At 46.1% G+C, this 21,467-nt stretch overlaps 1 protein-coding gene across 3 annotated transcripts in view; it reads right to left on the bottom strand.

Moving 5' to 3' along the window:
• apba2b (amyloid beta (A4) precursor protein-binding, family A, member 2b) overlaps positions 1-19,806 on the bottom strand; it is a 33,635-nt gene extending 13,829 nt beyond the window's left edge. For all 3 annotated transcript variants that reach the window (XM_030377539.1, XM_030377540.1, XM_030377541.1), the window contains exons 1-5: positions 19,618-19,806; positions 9,911-10,837; positions 5,675-6,633; positions 4,487-4,570; positions 2,215-2,251 (exon numbers count right to left, since the gene is read on the bottom strand). In XM_030377539.1, the coding sequence (XP_030233399.1) occupies positions 2,215-2,251; positions 4,487-4,570; positions 5,675-6,633; positions 9,911-10,817 (1,987 nt within the window). In that variant the 5' untranslated portion in view covers positions 10,818-10,837; positions 19,618-19,806. The remainder of the gene's footprint in view (positions 1-2,214; positions 2,252-4,486; positions 4,571-5,674; positions 6,634-9,910; positions 10,838-19,617) is intronic.
• Positions 19,807-21,467: the final 1,661 nt, after the last annotated feature.

The raw sequence follows: 21,467 nt of genomic DNA, 5'->3' as shown, positions 1-21,467 counted from the left end.
TGCATTCTGCTACGCCCGCAGGTGGTGTTCTGTTCGTGACGTCTGACTTTCTTTTCCGATGTAGTCTGATGTCACGACCAAGGGGCCCTGGCGGAGCAGCATGGCCGCTGTTTGGTGGAGCTCGGTCTGGGCAGCGGTGGACTGCGGTGGCAATTTCCAGCCCAGCTATAGACTAAAAAACGCCCAATCAACCAAAACCCGCCAGGAAACGTATATTGCCAGAAAACCGATAAATCATATCTTCCTGCAATGGCAAATACACACCTTAACGCAACCTAATTATTAACTATGGCGTTATGTGGTATACAAGGAACCTCTCATCTATCTCTCACACACACACATACCTCACAAGGTCTGTGTGAAGAACACACTGATAGCAGCAGAAAATGGGTATTCAATGAGATGGCATTAATACACAACACACAAAATAGTTATGTAAAAGACCAATGGTGAGCAAAATAAACACCTTAATGCGACCTAATTGACTTAATAACTTTTACGTTACACACACACATACTTTACTCGCGTGCGCACTCCATGTGCAGGGACACAGACAAAGAAAATGTTTGGTACATGACCTTAAAAATAAAACAAGCCTCAAAATAGTCATGGATAAAATGATCTTTCATTTATGTAGTAAATAATCTGACTAGAACTTAAAGAACATAAACTGGAGAACTATGTTCAGTCAACGCCAGCTCCCCTTATAGATCATGAGTCAAATCTCCACTGGCGTGGAGGTTTGAGTGACAGGTCTAAGTGCCCTCCCTCGCCCCTAATTACTATTGATCATTCATAAAAAAAATCATAAAAAATCATTTGCACAAGGCAAGCCGATGCACTTCACCATGTTGATAAGAGAATTAAAATGAGAAGAATTATGGGACAAAAAAATCAAGGGATATTTAGCATAGAAAAATAATTTGCGATTAATCGCGATTAATTAGAGTTAACTATGACATTAATGCGATTAATCACGATTAAATATTTTAATCGCTTGACAGCTCTAATATGAACGCATGGTTATGTCTTATAGCCACCTCTGGCTATCGCTAACTAGCCACCTTGTCACCTTTCCTGTAATCTAGAACGTGCTCACGCTCGAACCTCAACGTCCAAATGATATTGAAAATCTATTTCAATACAGTTGAAGGGTTACAAGTGTGTTGATTTGTTAAACGTTTTAAAAGAGGTTAATGGTTAAAAAATGACCAAGTTATGAAGTCGGAAGTAGTTGAAGTGTCAGAATGAGCAGACGGCTCCGCTTTCTAAAAAAATAATATTTCTCAGGGTGAAAATGAAGGAAGGAGATAGGTAGAGAATAATAAAGAAGTATAAAGAAAAAAAGAATAAAACTTAAGAACAATAGTTGAGCGCTGCATGCAGCACTCACCTAATGACAAACAGTTTGGATGAACATGTTACATGATCTATGGACTTGCCTGAATAAAAAAATTGTGAATTCATATTGATTGTGTCCGAGTTATGGCAAATTCAATCAGCTTCAGAAGGAAGCAGAAATGTACCATGCACATATAGGTCAACTTCCAGAACATGTGGGAGTCGATAGCATAAAGAATGAGATGACAGCCCCAACTTGCTAGGAAAATAGAGGACACGTTAGGGGTTCTACGAAAAACGTAGGATCCCTATTGTATTCGCTAGTATTATTATTTTATTCCTGACTTTTCGGCTCAAAGGTAATACAAATTGGCAGGCTTGTAGAACTCGTAAAATGAGTAGGAGAATCAAAGGATGGTAAAGTATAACCCAAAGGTGGCGCTATAATAATGCCTTGAAGTTCAACATTTCAACAAGTTGACTTTACCACTAGGAAGGTGCAATTTGCATGAAACTTGCTACACATGCACCATTCATCATGATGAACAACTTCCTTTTTGCAATCCATTTGGTCCGACCATTTAGACTCAATGCAATGGCTTCATCTCAACCAAACACCCACACATAAACTGCTCTGATGCCTCTAGCTAACCCACCTGGGATGCTTATTGTGTCCCAGATTCTATGGAACAGCTAGACCAGTCTTATCTTTCTCTCACTCAATCTCCTATCCTCCTATCCTATCAAATTTTTTGAAGACCTTGCCTGTTCTTAGAATAAGTAGGATAATAATGATCCTTAAGGAACATATGATTATGACATGTCTAAAATGTCATAAAAATAATAAATCACTTGAAAAATGTAATATCTTACCATCGACGAAACTGGGGAAGGCTGTGGCTTTCTTGGTCTGCAGGCAGACAGAAACACGGAGGATGGGTTAGAAGGGTTAGAGAGATGTCCACTGGGAGGTCGTTGAACAATACCCGAATAGCATATTGTATTCTTATTTATACAAGAACAACATGCGTGATTTATTATCGGCCATGTCTATTGTATTCATGATTTATGCTGACAGGCAAAAGCCGTTTTATTTTTGCCGTTGTAATATTTCAGCCGGTCTGTTTTCTGTTTGATAACGTTTTGAACAGTTTTTAAAGTTTCTCTTAAATACTTTGTTTGTTTTAGCCTTTGAAAAATTGTGAATGGCTATCAGGGGGGTAGAGACAACATTTTTAATGGCGTGATTGGAGGCCGGCTCAGTATTAACTTCCTTCTGTTTACAAACTGGGTTCGTACCAAGTACCAGTAATATGGTTATTCAAATGATAAAATATGGTGTATCACTAGCAGGGTCAAGTCTAGCTTTTTGGGGGTTTGGGGGGCCCTAATTTGTGATAATATGGTTGGGGGATTCCAAACCTTCTCAGGATTTCCGGGGGCATGCATTTGACCTTGAAATGCATCAATCAAATTCAATTTAAAGGATTGAGACGGTTTACCAAGAACCAGTTTAATTGTTGACTAAGATGTTCAACTCACACCCTCTTGTGTTGTATGAATGTATGTTCCAAAATTGGGCAGTTAGCAAGCCATTTACATCCATCATTGTGAAAAATGTCTTCGCTCAGGATTCTAGCTGCACGCGTCTCAGTCTCTAAGTATATGAGCATGCATAGTGGCGTGTAAGAACACACTCTAGAGATGTGGATGTGTTGGTTTGTGGGAGAAACGACCTGGCCAGGGCAGCTTGTATGCACTAAAGTTGAACAAAAATCATGGCTGATTTACATCTCGACATAGACAAAACCAAATTTTTTTTTTTAACTGGGCTCAAATCCTTTGTGAGGAAAGAGCCTATTTTTATTTCAAATTCCAACCAAGCACCTAAAGTCGACCCCAGCAATTTAAACCCACATGAAATGATGATCAATGGAAAACACTGGGGCTCGCCTACATCAAGAAATATATTTAAAAACCCAATCTGCCTACATCTTTCATATGCGTGTAAATTAGATCAAGGGCCCTATCTTGCACCCAGCGCAATTCACTTTACACCGACGTATCATGGCTAGTTTGTACCCGGCGCAAAGCTGTTTTTCCCCCGCAGCAAATTGCGCCACTAAACTTGCGCCACTAAACTTGCACCCTGAGAAGCGTGTTGGCGATAAGCAAAGGCGTGTTCCGGCGAAAATGATACATGGTGCTATCTTAATTAGAGCCCGACCGATTTATCGGTGGGCCGATATTATCGGCCGATATTAGGCATTTTCCAAACTATCGGTATCTGCATTTAAAATGGCAGATTAATTAATATTTTAGAAAAAAAAAGAACACGAGAAAGTATCTCGTGAGCACGAGAAAGTAGGCCTATCTCGTACGCAAATCACTGGCAGTGTGTGTGTGTGTGTCTGTGAGTGAGTGGACGAGCGAGGAGAGCGAGCGGTAGTGTGCGTGTCAGTTTAGTGAAGAAATGAACGAGTCCGGTTGTGTGTAAGAATAAAGTGTCCAGCCTGCCAAGAATTGGTGGCCGCTACATTCCGACCATATATAAGCAGACCAACTGCCGGTCAAAGTGAAGGGCGTCCGACCTATAGGCCCCCGAGAGAGCATCGGCCCTGCAGGGAAAGTCTCCCCTGTGCTCCTCGACTACGGTCTGGGAGCCGACAGCAGTAAAGGTGTAACACTAACCATCTCATAGTTTGAAGTGGAGCGTAAGAGGGTATACGTGTTCCAATAGTGCGAGTTAAAAATAAAGCACATAAATTTGAATGATTTTAGCTTTAGTGATTTATCGCGGGCACGGGTCGGGTAACGGGCCAAATATTAATGGGTCGGGCGGGTGCGGATTTCATTTTGATATTATCACAGGTGACGGGTCGGATCTGGTACTGAACTCTGCGGGGACGGGTCTCAAACAATGGACTCGTGCAGGACTCTGGCCTAGGCTATCGGAAATAAACAAAATATCTGAAAGCAGAGTTGGTTGGTTTCGTTATTTTAATAAATATAACAAAACATAATAATAAAGAAAAAGGCTGAAATGGAAGCTATGTCTTTGGGGGCTCTATGAAAAAGCATAGTCCGTATAGAGCAAGAAACGGCCCTGGTCACTACTAAGCATTTGTGTGAGTATGTGTTTCACCTCAGGAACATTGTTGTTCTCCAGCGGAACGTTGAGGTCAGAACGCTGCTGCTGTCTCCTCGGGCCCTCCCCCCTACTGCTCACCTGGGGATAGACAGGTGGACAGGTAGACAGGTAGAGGTATAGTTATATAAGAAGACAGATGGACAGGTAGAGGTATAGTTATATAAGTAGACAGATGGACAGGTAGAGGTATAGTTATATAAGTAGACAGATGGACAGGTAGAGGTATAGTTATATAAGTAGACAGATGGACAGGTAGAGGTATAGTTATATAAGTAGACAGATGGACAGGTAGAGGTATAGTTATATAAGTAGACAGGTGGACAGGTAGAGGTATAGTTATATAAGTAGACAGGTAGAGCTGGTGAGACAGTATAGTACAGTATAGTGTATAGGTAGACGTACAGAGTTCCATGTAGGTAGACATAGAGGATACATTTGACTGAGCTGCTCTTTTTTATCCAGGGAAGGCATCTCCGTTCACAATTTCATCAATATGAAAACTCTGTTGTGTCTGCGGCAAGGAGCCTTTGTTGCCCAGGTGTCCATCAGTGCGATGACCCGCCACTGCAGATGAATGCTCAACATCTGAACGATATGTGCGTTCCTCAATAAGAAGGCAACGCAGGTTTTGGTCCGGGCTCTCGTCATCTCACATCTTCTGCAACTCCACTAAGTTCTGCGACTTCCTAACGGCCCGATAATCGATAACCGATACACCCAACAAAATCCAGGTTATTAGATTCATTAGATTCATACTTTATTGTCATTGTGCAAACTTGTACAATGAAATTGGGGTGGTGCTCGCTACCCATAGTGCAAAATAAAATGCACCCACAATGGGGGTATGAGCTTCCTACTGACTTCAGCACAACAGAAACCCTACACATCATCCATTACAGGCTTTCAACACAACGGAGGACAACTTTCTGATGCCATGGACTTAACACAGGGAACACCAGCATACAACAACAATGTGCAGCATTCTCAGCCTTCCTCTAATATTCTTTTTGAATACCTTTGTATGGATAAATGAGTAGTAAGTGAATGATTCAAGTGTGTGGGATTAAATATTTCATAAACATTCTTGATGGAATACACTGAGGAAAGTAATTACGTAAGTTAGAATGTTGCTTCATCCTAGGATCCTACATAGTATCCTAGGAGGGGAGGGGGGGTCCTCACCTCTTCCTGGGACCACCTCTGCTCCTCCTCGGCTGGGCTGCGCTGGTAGGCCTTGAAGACACTCTGGACCTCTGCGTTGTTGTGACTATTGGACGATAGGTTGAGGGACTTGGGACGGCCGTCCTGGCGGTGTGGGGGCGCGGGGGCCTGGTACTGGTATTCCTCAGGGCTGTGATCGGCGCTGCTGTTCAGGCTGCCCATGCTCATGCTCATCTTGATCTCCGCCACGATAAGGTCAATGTCTTCCTCAGCATCGTCGCCCCTCGTCGGCCATGGCCTGTCCCCATTCTCTTTAGCCGCCACAACGGCTCGCCGGCCGGCGTCCGGAGACGGGGGTAGGGGGTTACCGTTGACCTCCTCGTGGGCGTAGTAGTCGCCTTGATAACAGTCTTCCTGCTCTACTTCTTTGTTGGGGAGGCAGTAGTCCTGCTCTCCCTCCTCGACCCCCCCGTTCAGTGGAGGGGGATGATGATGATGGTGTTGGTGATGGCGGTCCAGAACGGGCTCTGGGCGACCCTCGTATAGCTGCTGGTCGGGGTCTTGCTCAACCACCTCACAGTGGACCTCGCCATCTGCCTCACACCACCCCTCCACCCCTTCTGCCCTGGGTCTCCCCTCCCCACCTCCCAACCGGACCTCTCTGACCTGGCCGACTTCCTCTCTCCGTCCCTCCTTCGTCTCTGCCTCCCTCTCCACCTCCTCATCTTCTGCCCATGCTTTGTCTCTTACCCCCCCCCCACCCTCCTCCACCTCCTCTTCCTGGACCCACTCCACCTCCCCCTCCGGGTTCGGTTGGTCCGTGGTTGGTCTGTCCTGCTGGGCGGTCTGGGGGTACTTTCTCTTATTCCCCTGGTCGAGGCCGGGCTGGTTCCGGCTGCTCTCCGGGGCCTCCAGGTAACTGTCATCTTCGGGGCAGTAGCGGATGTAGTAGGTCACGCCCTCGTCCTCCTCCGCCAGGCCTGTCGCAAAAACAGAGAGGAATAACAAATAAACTGGGGGCAGGAAAGTGCAGCTTAACACACACATACACAATGGTTTAACACACACATACACAATGGTTTTGGAGTGTGGAGCAGATGTTTATCTATTTTTAGGGGGGGGGTTGGAGCAGAGAGCAAAGCTTATTGTGAAATGTAACCGATATTTTTTGGCCTGTATCGTTTGTTTGCCTGTATTGATCACTGAGATTGCATTGACTTGGTTCAATGTGAACCAAGTCAATTGACTGAAGTTGGTTCATGTGAAAAATAAATATAATTGATGTACCAAACCACTGTTGCCATGTTGCTGTAGCTCAGCTTGCTACATTTCTCTCAGGGTTAGAAGGGTATCATTGTAGTGAAGCTTAATTTAATGTAAAGCAACTGGGAGTTTATCTCACACTAACTAGCCTGTGCACTGCCGTGTTGGGCAAAATAAAGAGGAAGAAGAGAAAGTTGGAGGGAGGGAGAGAGAGAGAGAGAGAGAGAGAGAGAGAGAGAGAGAGAAAGAGAGAGAGAGAGGGAGAGGGAGAGAGGGAGAGAGAGAGAGATAGAGAGAGAGATTTGCCTCTGAGGGTTTCAAGAAGTCAAAAGTGATGCGCAGGTCCCTCTTTAGTATGAGGCTAGAAGGAGAAATCTTTATGGATTCATGTGGACTGCCGCATTAATTTAGCAGAAAGTGGGGCAGTCTCTGATGTAGGTTTCCTTGCCGTTGTGATGTTTTGGGGTTGTTCCATGTTCCAGGGTCTGAAAAAATCCCTCAGCAGGACCATTTGTTGCGGGGTGGTAGGGAACTAACTTAATGTGCTGCACTCCATTAGCTTGTAGAAATCCAGCCATTTCATGTGAGAGAAGTTGAAGTCCATTGTCAGGGCGATCCATTGAGATCCGTTGTGGAGGAGATCCAAAGCGACTTTTCTCCTAGCTTCTCGATTGTCTTCTCCGTGGTGATTGATCTCATGAAACCATTACCGACACATACAGACCGGTATCTCTTCTTTCATTCCTTTCTAAAACACTGGAACATGCCATCTTTAACCAACTGTCCTATCTCTCACAAAGCAATCTGCTTGACCCTCATCAGTCAGGCTTCAAGACTGCACAATCCACTAAGACAGCTCTCCTCGTGGTGACTGAGTCACTCTGGGCTGCCAGAGCCTCCTCCCTCTCATTCTCAGAGCCTTCTCATTCTCCTGGAAATGTCTGTGGCGTTCGACACCGTGAACTACCAGATCTTCCTGGCCACTCTCGCCGAATCACCTGATTCTTAACCTATACAAGACTGAGCTCCTCCTTGTGCCAGGGAAAGAATGCCCTCACAGACGAGACCACACACCCCAGCTCGAGTGCTCCGCTGAACTACTTCAGCTGAACGTCTGGTACCGCCATTGCTTCGAGCAAGTATATGTCGATCATCAAAGTCACAACTCTTCTCTGTTTTGACCCCGCAGTGGTGATACGAGCTCCCTGCCGATGTCAGGACCGCAGAGTCGTTCACCAGCTTCCGCAGGAGACTCAGACTAACTTGTTCAGAGTTCACCTAGACTCTACATAGCCACCCCCACCCAACCCTCCTAAGCACTTAAAGTATGTTGTACGTCCTGGCACTTAATGTACGCAGTTATTGTATGTTACACGCCCTGGCACTTAATGTACGCACATATTGTATGTTGTACATCCTGGCACTTAAATATAGTACTTAGTTGTGTAGCATCTGATCCTAGCTAGCTTTGGTGTGAACGGGGAATGGGTTAAGCTATCAATTGTTTGTGCTTGGCACTTGGTTTTATGAACATCCTTATTGTACCGACAGTGATGTTTGTCCTTCTTCTGAGAAATGAACATATTATAAGGCGCTTTGGATAAAAACGAGTGCTAAATGCCCTAAATGTAAATGTAATGTAAATAGCCACCTTAGGCCATTTACTGTGTCCATCAACAGCAACTAGGAACAGCCTGTTCTGAAATAATAAGTAAAAAATATAATAAAACAATAGTCCAACGCTGCCGTGGTGGGTTGCTCCCGATTTTGTGGCAAGATGAACAGCATTTGAACATCTCTTCAATTTGCTTATCCATGCTTGGCCATCAAAAATGTTTCCTGACTGAATTTGCTGCAATACCATTGTGCAAAGTGACAGTGGAATAATCACACTCCTTACACACAGCGAACACCTAGACTGGATAGACAGCTCAAACTCCTTTGGAGGAATGGCTTCAGGATTGAGTTAATGATGATGTCCATGACCGCAGATAACTCAGGGTCATTGCGGTTCTGGCTTTGTAACAGGGATTGACATTCTGGATAAACCATCCGTTTAGCCGTGAGAGTCTTCTTTGCAATACTTAATGTCATACTATTGTGCTGACTCTTTTTCCTATTGAGCATAATTAGTCTCTGCCTAGTTCAATGTCCTTGATGCAAAAGCAATTGGCATTTCCTCACCATCCAGAAGTACATGAGAAATAACTGCCCCCCGTAAGTCAGGACCTCTGACGTAGTCAGCAACTCTTTTGCCTTTTTGAAAGCCTCCTGACAGCTTGGCATAGCAAAGCTCCAGATTCACCCATCCTTTTTCGGTACCGGAACGATGGGCTTGGCCCAATCACTGATTGTCACCGGCTCGAAAAACCCCATTCTTGATCAGATGGTCCAGGTCAGCTTCCACCTTAGGTCTGACTGCGGCACTGGTTTGGCTTTCATGAACACAGTCTTTCTACCCAGATTGAAATGTAGTCTCACTTGATATCTTTCATGCTGCCTAATTCGTCACGCAAAACTTATTTTTTTCGCTCATTTTTTTACAATATCGCCTGCAGGTGAGTGGAACCGTGTGACAGCTTCCTTACCGCTTGCCGGTAAAGCCAGAATTATTTGAGCCAGATCCGCCTTTTTCTAGCAGGACAATTTCCCCTGGCAACAAACTGGAAGCCTCGCAGTTTGGCCGTTGCGTTGAACAGTAACATCTGTCATCCCTTTCGTGTGCACTTGATGTACTATATATACCCTAAAATGATGCCCTGAAGGACGTAGTAAGTTCCTCATGCAATCCCTGTAGATTGTGTGCAACACTAGTGAGGCTTTTTGATCCAGTGCCTATCTGCATTTTCATAGAATGTCCCTCCAACTTGTTTTTAGCCCATATATATATAAACTCACAAAAATATGTCTATATACTCAACAGAAGAGTAAAATAAATATTAAAAAAGAGGTGAATGAAAAATGTATAATCCATAATGGGAAAAGGGTTCTTACCTTCGTCATAGTCTTCCTCATCTTCTGAGGTGTTGTTCATGTAGTCTGAGCTGGAGTCATCGTCCAGGCTGTCGTCTGCAATGTGGAAAGTTGCGGGAAAGTCCTGCACTGGAAGCTGATGCACAGGAAGCTCTCGAACAGGAAGATCTTGCATGGGAAGGTCACAAACATGAAGATCAGGAACCGGAAGGTCATTCAGAGGCTTGTGTTCCAGTGTGGGCAGTGTTTGCGGTCGGTGTCCTTCGAGCTCTCGCTCTTGTTGATTGCAAGACTGAGGTTCAACCACATCCACCTGCACCTTCTCTTCTGGTTGGCCACAATACTGAAGCTCCGCCCCTACCTCCTCCACATTCTGTTCTGGTTGGCTGTAGTAATGAGGGTCAACCTCGCCCACTTCCAACTCATCTTCTGGTGGGCTGTAGCAATTGGGCTCGACTACATCTTCTACCTCATTTTCTGGTTTTCTGTTGTACGGAGGGTCCACTCCTTCCTCCTCAAACTCCTGCTCTGATTGGCTGTAGTATTGAGGTTTTACTTCACCCATTTCCACCTCCTGTTCTGGTTGGTTTAAGTATTGCGGCTTGACCACATCCAGTTCCATCTTGTGTTCTGATTGGTTGTAGTACTGCAGCTTGACCATGCCCACTTCAACCTCCTCTTCTGGTTGGCTTGGACTCACTTCCCGGCACTTCGGAAGAGAGTATTGGACCTTGGATGGCCTGGGGAGTGGCTTCTGACCATGTGACTCTTTGGGATAGCGAACTGGGCGGGGCCGAGAGGGCAGAGACTTTTGGTCTTGTCTCTCTGTAGAATGAAGGGCACGGCTAGGGGCGGGTGCTGCCATGTTGATTCCCCCGCTAGCTTCCGGCTTCTTCTTGTGGGCCATGATTGGCAGCTTACAGGCCATACATTGTTACTGGCTGGATCCTGGAAGACAGGAAAAAAATCATGTTAACATTAAAGTTAAACTCTGAATAATGGAAAATAATCATGGGAGAAAATATAGAATGGGCAACTATAATAAAATGGAGTGATATTATAATAAAAGTCCTGGACAAACATAAATCTCCTCCCGCTCTCCTCCCTCACTCCCTACCATTCTGGGATACAAATATGGAAATTAAGCACAGGTTCTGGCGCAGCCCACAATGCAATATCAGAAAAGAAAGAAAGAAAATACCCTGTATTCCACCCCACCTGAACCATGCAGTGGCTACCTAGCGGATATATGTGTATTCATGCCGGCTCTATGGCTATTGATTAACGATGCTGTTACAACAAATCCAACTAGCCTGGGATTGGTGCGCAACCCAGTATCATGCGATTTTGTGCGCATGCTCACGAAATTTAATCTATTGAATTGTGTCCCAGAGCACCATTGTCCTACCTTTTTTGTGCTACACAGAACTAAAGGTAAACCCGTGCATTTTGAATGGGAGCATGGCATGCCCATCCATTTTCGTGCTGGACTAAACTAAACGAGAGACAGAGAGTGAGAGGCTTCAGAAGGGGTGTGCGCAGACAGTACAGTGCATCCTGTAGTTATTTATGTATGTATGTATGTATGTATGTATGTATGTATGTATGTATGTATGTATGTATGTATGTATGTATGTATGTATGTATGTATGTATTGTGGCAACCCGCTCCTTGAATGAGCCGGGTTACCGGTACAAACGACGCGTTTAGTGAGGGTTAAAGCCATTGCAGGCATTTATTAACAATCAACTTTAGTCAACCAAGGAGCTTGCAGTCTAGGGCCTCCGTGGGCCTCTAGCCTCTCGCTGACACGAGCACTTCCCTCTTCCACCCGTGCTGTGCCGTGCTGTCCAAGTGTCAGCCCTTTTATATCTCCTCTGCCACCGGCCAGGTGTCCACCAATCACCCTGATTGGGGAGGCGAAAGGGCTGCTCTCGGTCGCCGTCTGGTGGGCGACGGCGGTACACGCCGTCCAAGACCAACCCTCGGGCTGGTCCGGGCCGAGGCTTACGGGGCGGGATGCCACAGTATGTATGCATGTATGCATGTATGCATGCATGTATGCATGCATGCATGCATGCATGTATGCATGTATGTATGTATGTACGTAAGAGAGAGAGAGAGAGAGAGAGAGGCTTCAGAATGGTTGTGCTTAGACAGTACAATGCACCCTCTAGTTATGTGTGCGTCAACATTTTTGCAGCAGACCTATTTTTCGTACTACAGGGGTGTGACCGAGTACACGTGTACACGTGTAACCGGTTAGTAAATCATAACCGTTTAGGAAAAATCAGTAAACGAAAACCGAAAAAGAAAATAATAATAATTTTATCAAAAATAACACATAGGCTACTATTTATTTAGCGATTAATAAAGCTACAAATGTTCCACTTGGACAACATTAAGGAGCTAATGAATGCATGCGATAAATGTTAGGTAACTGAACACCGGGCATAGGCTACTTCATGTAACGTGGCCACTGAGTCACATGTGTAACGTAACAGCCAATCAGCGTTCAACCGTCAAACTCAGTGCATTGCAGTCCTGGGTGAACTGCAGCTTGGAGGAGAAAGTGAATGTTGCCGTTTGCGACTCCCGGAGCTCTATACATAATATAATAGTAGGCTATATAATATAATATTTGTATATATAATATCACGGCCAAAAGCTCTGTGCGCCTCCGGATGGCCGTAGCGCGGGGAGCTCTCGTAGGGATTGGGCTTCTCTGGGTTTGTTTACCGGCGTTGCTATGTTTCCGGTCTTGTGTGTTCCAACGGTTCCAAATGTGTACAAAGTTACACATGTATGAAACCGGGCTCGGGCTCATAATTACAGTTAATATGTCGGGCCGGGCTCAGACAAAACGTGCACGGGCTCGGGCCGGGTCGGGCTTGATTTTCTGGGCCTGCTCTAAACTCTACTCCAGGCCTATTCAACTAGCGGCCCGTGGGCCAAATGCGGCCCCTCCTAATTTTTTTCTGGCACGCAAGAGGTTGCATGCAAAAAATAAATAAATAAAGGAGAAACATAGTTGCATGCAAATCAGGTTTCTGTGTGTAGGCGGTGATACTAGCCAGTATGAGTACCCCACAATCAGGATCTGGCATCACTTATTCTGACAATGTTTGGCTCAAACGATACGTATGAGTCTAGCTTTTCTCATATGAATGCCGTCAGAACAAGGGCACGTTGCTCGATGACCTATGAGAAGCTGCATGAGTGTCTCAGGATGAGCCAAACTAGGCAAACAAGGCAGTGCAATCTTTCTCACTGACTCACTGGCTCAAAATGTCTCATATGTACAGTAGTTCTGTTTTGTGATGATTCCAACAACATTGTGGAATTCTAAATACGTGTCCAAAATATGTGAGAACGAAATCTTTTATAATGATACGATTAAAAGTGAAGAAGGAAGGAATGCGTCTGACAAGTTTATTCCATGTAATAGTACTATATATATTAAGTTAACACTACTTTAAGTATGATTTATTTTTAGCGATTCATTGACGTAGTTTTACTCTGTGTGGCCCATGAACCCCCAGTGGTTTTCCTTTTCGGCCCACTTGTTAAGGAGGTTGAATAGCCCTGCTCTACTCTATTGGTCGTATAGCGCGACTGCGGTCCACTTAAAAAAAACAAAAAAAAAAAACGGTTAACCGTGTACACAAACAAAAAAGGGGTCATGTAACCGTTTACAATTTTTTGTAACCGTTCACACCCCTATACTACACAGAACGAAATGTTAACCCACGCATTTTTAATGGGAGCCTTTTTCCGACTATTTTCACGCTGGACTAAACAAAACGAGAGAGAGACGTGCTCCGTGACGTACTCCGTGTCCCGGAGCACGATTTTCCAAATTATTTTGTGCTACGCAGAACGTAATAAGAATTTCAATTGGGAGATTTTCGTCGACTTCAGAAGGGATGTGCGCAGATAGTACAGTTCACCCTCTAGTAATGTGTATGTCAAAACCAAGAATGCTACAAAGGGTAAATGCCGTGTATTATGGATACTCTGTTTCTTTTTCTTTTTTTCTCCTCAAAAACAAAAGTGTGCAGACATTGACATTTCTATAGACGATGTTAAGTCTTACTTTAGACATGTGAACCCTCCTAAAGCTAGTGGGCATGATGGTATTAACATTAAGCCATTAAACGTGTGAGCAGACCAGGAGGCACAGCCCTTCCAAAGGCTGTTTAAGCTGTCAAGAGGCACTGGTGTTGTTCCTTGTCTATGGAAAAAATCTGTGATCGTGCCTGTACCCAAAGACGTTAAACCTAGGGAAAGAGAGAGAGAGGTAACTTTCCTTGGGCACAGGGTGGGGGGAGAAGGCATTAGCACCATGGGGGACAAAGTGCAAGCTGTCCAGGACTGGCCTACCCCCACTGACACCAGACAGCTGAAAAGCTTCCTCGGACTGGCGTCTTACTACAGACGCTTTGTGAGGGGCTGCTCCTGTGTGGCCGCTCCCCTGTTCCGCCTGCTACAGAAGGACAGGGAGTTTGTGTCGGCAGAGGATTGCCAGTCTGCTTTCAAGACATTAAGGGATTTCTCACCAAAGCCCCGGTGCTCTCCCCTCCTGACCCTGCCCTGGCCTTCATCCTGGACACAGACGCTAGTAACGTTGGCAATGGCGCCGTGCTGACACAGGAGGGGCCGGAAGGGTGGCGTATTACAGCAGGACATTTAACAAAGCTGAACGCCGCTACTGCGTCACTCGTCGCGAGCTGCTGGCCATCGTTAGAGCTGTACGCCACTTCAGTGAAAATTCGCAATGCATCGCAATGCATCGCAATAATTCAAGTATCGCGATGCATCGTGATAGAATCGCATCGTGGCATGTGAATCGTGATACGAATCGAATCGTGACTTCTTTGGCAATACCCACCCCTAGTGCTCCAGTGGTTGGACCTACAGCGGCGGCCCCCATGGGAAGAAGTGGCTGTTCTCTCCCTGGTCACCAAGGGACTGTGGGCTAAGTTCGAGGCCCTACCGCTGTGGGATGGTGTGCTTCAGCGGGCCTGGAAGGAACCTGCCACCGGAGAGGTGAGCTGGCAGGTGGTGGGGCCTCACTCTCTGCGTGGGGAAGTGCTTCAAGCGGTCCATGGTGCTGTGGGCTCAGGGCACTTTGGGGTGACAAAGACCCTGCATCGCCTCCGCCTTGGCTTCTACTGGGGCCAGCCCAAGAGGGACGTTGAGGACTTCTGTCGCCGCTGTGATGGCTGCACAGCCCGCAAAGGCCCCACTGAAAGGTCCCATGCCCAGTTAGAGCAGTTCCCTGAGGGGATCCCTATGGAGAGGGTTGGGGTGGAGGCACACGCTCTGCCTGACCAGGGGGCAGAGACCGTAGCGGACGCTTTGGTCGGGGGGATGATTAACCGTTTTGGGGCAGCGGAGTCCATCCACAGTGACCAGGGGAGACATTTTGAATCCCATGTCTTTGCGGCTTTATGTTGCAGGCTGGACATGCAAAAGACCCGTACTACCCCCCTGCACCCACAGAGTGACGGCTTGGTGGAGCGGTTTCATTGCTGTATCGAGCAGCAGCTGGCCATTGTCTCGGCTGAGCATCAGCGGGACTGGGACAATCATCTGCCTCTGGTGCTCATGGCATACAGGCGGGCTGTCCAGGAGTCGACGTCCTGCACGCCTGCTCTGCTGATGTTGGGCAGGGAGCTTCGCACACCAGCTGGCCGGCCGCCCGATTCTCCCCCCGTTCCTCCCGGCCCAGAGTATGCCAGGAGACTCCAGGACCGCCTGGAGACGGCTCACTCCTTCGTCAGGGGACAGCTGCTGAGCGCAGGGGTGAGGCAGAAAAGGAACTATGATGTGCGTTCTCGTGGCAGGCACTTTGAGGCTGGGGAGCTGGTCTGTACCTACAGCCCCCATAGAAAGAAGGGAAGATGCCCAAAGCTCGATAGCGAGTGGATCGGGCCATGCAGGGTCCTTGAGAGAATGGGGGAGGTGGTGTACAGGGTCCAGCTACCACCTCGGGGAAGGAGGGTGGCCCTCCACAGAGACCGGTTGGCCCCTTATCGAGGCACCGCCGCCCCTCAACCTGCTCCAGCGAGCCCTGCAGCTCCCCACACAGGTGCGAATGGGCCCCGGACACGCACACCTCAGTGTTCTGGGACTGGGTCCCCACCTAACCCTATCCTTGTCTCCCCTCCCTGTCGATCATCACAGTCAGCAACTTGGCCCCCAGCCCCGCCCCTCCCTTTCCCCCTGCCCGCCCCCGAGGCCCCAACGCGGCCTCGTAGGGAGGGGACAGCGCCGGGTCGCTTCCAGGACTTTGTTTGTTCCCTCAAGGACGAGGAATTTTGAAGGGGGGAGGCAATGTAGCGACCCTGGGACATTTAAATAGCTTTTGTGTTATGTGTTGCATTGTATTTCGTTGTGCCAGTTGTTCAATGTGCATGTATTGCAATGTTCTTCTTGTCAATCATTGTGGGGGCGAATCATTAGGTCAGCTGGGGGAGGGCCTTGGAAGAGCAGGAGGCTGGGGGCTTGCAGGTGAGAGAGACCGTGTTGGGGGTTGCCGGGGTAACCGGTGTTTGTTTTGTGCGGGATTTTCGACGTTGATTACGCGTTTCTGTGACCTAGTTTTGTTACATTAAAAGGTTCCTTCAAATACCTATGACTGGACATCACCGGCAAGGTCATTACAATATTTTACGAACTCAGAGTTACCATGGGGGTCTACCGGAAGGGGCAGACTTACGAGCTCTGTACGGACATTCCCGAATCAGAAGCCCTGGGTTAATGGGAAGTCCGAGCGAAACTTAAAGCACGGGCCGCCGCCTACAACTCAGGTGATTTGGAGGAGTACAGCAAGTCCAGGTATGCGCTCCAGAGAATTATTAACAGTGCTAAGAGACAATACAGGGACAGAGTGGAGTCTACCTTTCAGGCCCCCAACTCAAGACACATGTGGACCGGAATAAGAAGATAAAAGACTGCTAAAGGACAATGAGCGGGGCTGAGGAAGTGTCTGCTTCTCTTCCAGATGACCTTAACACCTTCTTTGCACGTTTCGAGAGCTACTCCCCAGCTGAGGAAGTACAGAAGGACAAGGACCCCTGCCAACTAGTAACAACAAGGGCAGATGTGTGCAAATCCTTCAAAAGGATCAATCCGCACAAGGCCCCTGGACCTGATGGCATCCCTGGCCAAGCTCTAAGGGTGTGTGCAGATCAGCTGGCAGGTTTGTTTACAGACATTTTCAACACGTCGCTGCTCCAGTCTGGGAGCAGCGACATGTCTCAAAAAGTCCATCATCGTTCCCATCCACAAATGTCAAAATCACTGCGTAGTAGCGCTCATCTCCATCGTCATGAAGTGCTTTGAGTGGCTAGTCAAATCATTCATCACCTCCTCTATCCCTGGCTCACTGGACCCCCTGCAATTTGCATACAGGGTAAACAGGTCCATATCAGCCTCACCCTCCACACTGCCCTCTCCCATCTGGATCAGAGGAACACATATGTAAGAATGCTGTTCATTGACTACAGTTCGTCTTGGTGCCAGGACAACAAGCTCCATCTAAACCTCAGCAAAACCAAGGAGCCGATTGTGGACTTCAGGGAGTGACAAGGAGCATGACACGCCCCCATCACCATCAACGGGATGAAAGTAGAGAGAGTCATTAGTCTCAAGTTCCTCGGGGTCCACATCAGCGAGAACCTGACCTTGACTCACCACACCGACACCATCACAAAGACGGCTAGACAGCAGCTCTTTTTCCTCCGCAGGCTGAGGAGGTTCAACATGGACACCAGGATACTCCGCAACTTCTACAGGGGCACCGTAGAGAGGATCCTGACTGGCTTCATCAGCGCCTGGTACGGCAGTTGCTCCGCCCTCAAGCTTAAGCCCTTACAGAGGGAGGTGAAAACGGCCCAGCACATCAACAGCACGGCTCTGCCATCCATGGAGGAGCTCTACACTCAGCAGTGCAGCAAGAAGACCAACCGGATTATTAAAGACCCTCATCACCCCAGCTGCTGCCATGTGGTAGACGCTACCGCAGCAGCAGCCGGTCACGCACCACCTTTCATCCCACAGGCCATAAGACTACTGAACTCCTGAGCTACTTAGCTCACCATTATGCCACTTAACAGTCGACATCTGTATACAAATGTCTGTTTATACTTCACACCTTTTTATCCTGCATCTATTTATACATTAGTTATTATTATATATTATTTATTTTTATATTTGTATTTTATTCTAAATATTCTTATCCAGTATTGTAGTTTATTTATTTATTTGTTTATTTGTTTTTGGTCTCAAGTCTCTTACTTGTGTTTCTCTTTACTTTTATTTTATATTGCACTGTTGAAGGAGCCTGAGACTCAAGAATTTCATTGCCAGAGACTTCTTCTGTAATTGTTGTGTATATGACAATAATCCATCTTGAAAGATATGCCCACAAAATGATAACTATGAGATTTGAAATCTAGTTTCAGTCTGATATCAGACTTTAAATGTCCTGATAATGTAATGAGAATCAATTAGAATCAATCAGAATGTTTGTAATGATGTTTTGAATATTTAGATATTCCTCCATCTGATGTCATATTCCCAATGATCGTTATAATAAATGTTTTGAAATAGCCCAGCCCCAGTCGAGAGGGAGTGTATTCCCCAGAAGTAAGTGCCAGGGCTTGCTCACTGATAATATAATCATAGCCTGAGCAGGAAGATGCTCGACATGCCAATAGATTACAAATTTAACAGGCTTATGCCATCGCTGTGGAGAGAAGGCTCTGTATAACACCACCCACACAAAATGAATACACACATATCATAACCCCCCCCCCACACACACACACATATACACATATAATGTACTGCAAAGCACAACATAAAAACCAACATGGCCAGTCAACAGATGACTAACAAACACACGAACAACCAGTAAATAGGAAACATCCCAACACACAACCACACTCCCTGACCCAACACACTGACCCACCCATCCACCCCATCACACACACACACACACACACACACACACACACACGCACACACACACACGGTCACAGGAGCAGGTTGGTACCATAGAGGACAAAGGAGGACAGTCTGTCAGGCCGCCAGATGTGATGACGATATAAGAAAGCTCGGCTGATGCAGGCCTATTCATATATTTCCTCACTTTGAGATATTATGGATTCAGTCAAAATGCTAGATGTCATATGATGTAGGCTCGTTGCTATGGTCCCGTTGGCCACTGTGATTATTTTGTGAAATATTGCGCTACAGCAGTTTGCCCGCTGCCACTGTTAACATTTTCTACATTAATCTAAGGAAAATAAAATGTTTGAGACGCGGGGGTTAAAATACAAATATGCAAGTAGGCCTACGTAAACAAAGACCTCTGTAAATCACAGTAAAAAAGAATATGCGTAGACTGCCTTAAAAAACACATCCCTTCCCACTTTGACACATTTCGCTGTCGCTCAGAATTATAAACATTGCTAGTTCTCAGCGCTTGCAAATGCAATGCAATGATATTATTCGCATAAGTCCTCTGTTGAAAAATAGACTGGCAACACTGATTGCCCCCCTCCCCACCACCATCACCATCACCACCATCACTGCTAGATCAGCGTCACAACCCTCTACAACCCCAAAACCATTCGGCAAAAACAACGTCGTTTCTTACAATTGTATGCAATTAAATAGCCTAAATTAAATTAACATCCAGAGTCCGGACATCTTACCTTGTACGGGTTCCGTTTGCCTCCCAGAAGCAACGGAGGATGCTAGCTATACACCGAGACGAGGTACCGCGCATCATATACACTCACTCTTATCGCACACTCACTCACACATACACACAAAAGGCGTTTCAGCTGGCTCGCCCAGGAACATGAACTCGCAGAGCGTCACAGTGGGAGAGAGAGGGGCCCCGGAATGTGAATAAGCGGTCCCACTGCAGTTTGTCGGTCAGATCGGCCATGGTCCTTTAAATGTAACAGCAGCACCCAAGACGGGATGCCACAATTCATTGGTTGTGGGCCTAAATTATATTTAGAATGTTAAGCAAATGTGCTGTGGTGGTAAATTAATTAAGGGGAGCAATTCAAGTTTTGTTGGAATATGTTATGTTCAATTGAGTAAGGTATGTGGGCATGATATCAGGTAGGTAAATGTTAAAGCTGTATAATATATGTAATTTCTGCCGCTAGATGTCTTGTGGCAGAAACCTTTCCTTGAGGCTTATGTAAATACCCGCTCCAGTGCAGTAACTTCTCATAGGTCCTTGATGATCAGCTAAATCATCAGGCAACTTCAACGGAATTGGCCTGCCGGCCTTCTAATGGGTGATCTCAGGACTATAACAGTCCATCTATACCTTCTGAAAGAGTTGCATCTAGGTTTACTGATAATTGGCAACTTCTTCCAGACAGTCTTCCAGTGTTGTGTTGTGTAGGACCTGGAAACAGTAACTGTCAATTTGGCGTCCATAGTCATAGAGGAAGCAGAGTGATGCCCTTTTCAACCCTTCCCTGGCGAGGTGAATCGCTGAAAGCTACTCTGGCCACTGGTCTGGGTGACCGTGGAGGAACAGGGGTCCCTGGTGCCAGCGACTCTGAGCTTCAACTAGCCCCGCCCACATGGCAATACCATCATATACACAGTACAATATTCAGCTTCCACAGCCGCAGAATATACTATTAATGTTAACCTATTCCATAGGGTAAATGCAGTAACACCATAATCAATAATTTTTTACCTACACAACAACAAACATACTGGTCATTGAACAGCACTGCTTATACATATTATGTATGAGAAAAACCATAACCAAATGGTTTAACTCGTCACGTGTCACGCATTACACTTTTATAAATCACCACCCATGGGTGCGTTCTCCCTTAACAAGAGGGCAAAGGTACGGACATTCCTATTTCTGACACTGCGGGTAAAGTGTAATACATATATTTACATTAATTTATAATTATACAGGAACACACCTATAGGCTATAATGCCTATATGAAAGTCAGACGGCTTTCATGCCAAACACATACAACCCTTGATTTGGTGACGGCGTGATTAAAGTTCTGATTGCCGCCTCTATCGCCTTCTCTACATTTGAATACCTTGTTCCCTTCCAAACAGCTTCCTGTTGAGGCAGGCAACAGGCCTCTGGTTTCCCTTCTCTCCCTGTAGCACCATGGCTCCTAACCAAGGGTGTTTCTAGGTTTCATAAACATCCGGGGCTTAGCCTAGACGGAAAGTGAAAATGCTAAATTGATTTGTAAACTTATTTTGCATGCAATTTTTTTCATAATGCTTCACCTAAATAAACAAAATACAGTTTATTATAGCATAAAATAGCTACCTGACTGCTTTGCTGCTTATCCCCAAACATCTAAAGTTCCATTCAAGTTATTTCAGAGTAAAATGAATACAAATGATACAGACGTTACATACACACACGCACAAATCTGACTGGGGCAGTGGCGTCAGTTTGGTTTGAAATGTGCTGGGGACAGAGACGCATTCGGAAGTGCATTTTTAGAAGTCCTGGGTACAATGAGGATGCACTCTTTTTTCTCTCTTTAG

The sequence above is a fragment of the Gadus morhua genome, chromosome 14 (assembly GCF_902167405.1).
Source record: "Gadus morhua chromosome 14, gadMor3.0, whole genome shotgun sequence".
Taxonomy (NCBI): Eukaryota; Metazoa; Chordata; class Actinopteri; order Gadiformes; family Gadidae; genus Gadus; species Gadus morhua.
This window is presented reverse-complemented; position numbering and strand designations above follow the sequence as displayed.